This window comes from Saprolegnia diclina, assembly GCF_000281045.1.
Source record: "Saprolegnia diclina VS20 unplaced genomic scaffold supercont1.140, whole genome shotgun sequence".
Classification (NCBI taxonomy): Eukaryota; Oomycota; class Saprolegniomycetes; order Saprolegniales; family Saprolegniaceae; genus Saprolegnia; species Saprolegnia diclina.
Genome location: NW_008246207.1, coordinates 9,939 through 12,700, shown reverse-complemented (window position 1 = coordinate 12,700; position 2,762 = coordinate 9,939). Strand labels below are relative to the sequence as shown.

At 59.6% G+C, this 2,762-nt stretch overlaps 2 protein-coding genes across 2 annotated transcripts in view; both read left to right on the top strand.

The window, feature by feature from the left end:
* On the top strand, positions 1–1,912 carry SDRG_16626 (hypothetical protein). Its single transcript, XM_008622844.1, has one exon. The coding sequence runs from the start codon at positions 4–6 to the stop codon at positions 1,816–1,818; it is 1,815 nt and encodes a 604-aa protein (XP_008621066.1). The 5' UTR covers positions 1–3; the 3' UTR covers positions 1,819–1,912.
* Positions 1,913–2,166: 254 nt separating this feature from the next.
* Positions 2,167–2,762, top strand: part of SDRG_16625 (hypothetical protein) — a gene marked incomplete at its 3' end in the record, with an annotated part of 1,214 nt that continues 618 nt past the window's right edge. The window contains exon 1 of the mRNA XM_008622843.1: positions 2,167–2,726. Coding sequence (XP_008621065.1) covers positions 2,227–2,726 — 500 coding nt within the window. The 5' untranslated portion in view covers positions 2,167–2,226. The remainder of the gene's footprint in view (positions 2,727–2,762) is intronic.

Here is a 2,762-nt window from a genome sequence, read left to right as displayed (position 1 = left end):
AAGATGTACTGGTCGTTTGCGTCCGACCTCTGGGCCATTGCGACCAACACGACGTTTGTCGGTGGGCGTAGTCTGCTGCGTGCGAGCGCGCGCTTTGCCTTTGCCAACGTGACGAGCGCGATGCTACTGACACAGAACCTCACGCTCCCGAGTCCACTTCCGGCCGGACTGACGCTGCTGGCATCGACGATCGGGCCGTTTGGCAGCGTGGACATGGTCTACGTGCCGTGTCCGGCGTCGCTGCTATCGTGGTACCACCGCATGCTCTCGAGTCTGAACCGACTGTTGGTGACGGACCGTGACGCGCAAGCGGCGTTTCTATCCCTTCCGCTCAAGCAGTACGTCGGGCCTTTCCCAAAGGCGTTGAATTATACCGACATTGCCTTTGTGGGTGGAAATCTTCTCTGCGGCGATGACCTCGCCGCGTCACCGCTGCACGTGTCGATCATCGTCGCGTCACCTCTCTACCGCGCGTTCACACCATCGACCGCGTGCCATACCCTCGTGTTTGAATTTACGTCCCCAGACAAATTTCAGCTGCTGTTTGCGCTCGCCGGGTACAGCGCATCGCGGGCGATCTCGACCAAGACTCTTTCGAGTCTCTGCGCCTACGACTTTACAGCGGCCTATTCGTGCAGCGACGTCTACCGTGCGATGCAGTTGTTTCTGACACTGTACAATGCGTCCTTTGCGGCGCCCAACGAGCTCGCGCCGGGTCTTGAAGCCAGCGTGCGGCAGCTCGACGTTCAGTTTGTGCAGTTCATTTTGAATGCCTCAGTACCGTCGCTCTTCCATGCCAACATCTTCGACGACGACCAGGCGCAAGATGCGTCGTGGCCGTTCTACGGCTGGGTGTTTCTCTATGGGTGGGCGGCCGGCACGCGCGAAGTCGTGCGTTTCGCTGGTGACTCCGGTGCGCTCACGGCCATCTCGGGGCCGCTTCTGACGCACAGTATGCGCCCGAATCCAGCCGAGATCCGGCACGACTTGGCCATTGTGCTGCTCACCTCGGTGCAGTACATGACGGTGGTGTTCGTGCTGCTTGCCATGACGATTGCTCTCTACATGATGAGCAGCCTCCTGCACATCGAAGGACGCAACCTCTTCCAGATGAACCGCACGATCGGTCTTGTCTGGATCGGCCGGCCGTGCCTGCTCCTCCGAAGCGTGACCGCGATGGTCTGTCTGCATACGAGCGCCATTTCGCTCACCCAAGTTGGCGCCGTCTCGGCGTTTACTACGCCCGTGGTGCCATGGTACACGCGTCTCCTCGTCTCTGGCGAAGTCAACTGGCTCGTGTACGTCCTCAACGACACGTTGAGCGTTTACACGAAAGCTACGACGCCGGTCTACGCCACGCGGAGTGCGCTGCTCGCGTGGCTCGTTATGTTTGTGTGGATCAGCGTCTCGCCCGCCACGTACGATGCACGCTTGGAGCGGTCGTGCGTCGCCCTCGATATGGACCAAGTGCTCACGTGTTCGAGTGGCTACGTGCAACTGGGGTCCGTGCGCCGGCTGTGGTACACGCTCGCTGTGTGTTGTAGTTGTGTTGGCCTCTCGTTTGTCTCGACACGACAGACGTCGAGTACGCCGACGTCGCTCTTCCTCTCGTCGGCCGGCAAGTACATGCTCCGAACGCACAAGCTCAACGGCCTCGACTACATGGACAAGGCGTCTGGCCTCATGGCCGGCCTCGTCTCGCTCCATTGGCACGCCCACGGCTTCTACGTCTTTGACATCAAGAAGTGGCGCTTCCTGTACGTCGCGTCGCCCGACGCGCCAGGTCGATTCGCCCACGCGATTCCGCTTCGCCATTGATGTCATTAGTGTAAAACGCTTGGTTGAGTGCGTTCGTTGCCACCAATTTGTATAAAAGCTGACAACAATAAGGAGCACAAACTGTACATGCCAACGCACCGGACAGAAGAGACCATCGCGATGTCGAGGCGCGTTCCTAGCGTCATAAGCCTGTTGCTGCACGATAGAAAAAGCACCATGTCGTCCTCAACAGGGTCGTTCAAGGGTTGGACCGCAAATCGTCCTCATTGCCCGTGTCGTTGGATCGCACGAGGTGTTTCATTGGCTTCTGTGCCAGGTCTTACCCGAATAGAGCAGAAAAGCCAGAAGAAAATCCACTCAGTGAGCGTCCGATTGGCTTATTTTCCACCAATCACAGCGCACGGGGTTGCGATCTGCCCGCATCGAACTCATTTCTGAATTGTCGAAATGACGCCGGCGCCATTGTGGCACAACTCGGTCGTCCGCCTTCTCCTGCTCGGGACGCTGGACGACGGAAGCTCGCTGCGTGGGCTGCGAGGCCAAACCGATGTTCTTAAGGCCATCGTCGATCATCTCCGGGCGATCTGGCGGGCGCAACTCAAGACCGACCAGCGCGGCTACGTCCCACTTGGCAATGTCTTTCTGCCCTTTGACACGCCGCACGACACGCCGATCCCGCACACGCCCCGATTTGTCGACTTTCCACCGCCGCTTACGCACATTGTCGATGGCGAGACGCAGCCCAAGCCCTTCCAGGTCAACATGATGCCCTTCATCATTGGCCAAGCACGGGCTACGTTGCCGCCCGCGTGTCAGCGCTACTTGCCGCTGCTCGAGCGCTGCCGCTACCACGACGAGAACGGAAAGGTCGGGTATCTTACAATCCACGAAGGCATCGTCGAGGCCGACACCTCCCAACGTCGCCCGGGACTCCACGTCGAAGCGCCGTCCGCTGCCAAGCTCCAGCGCTTTCTGGGCGCTGG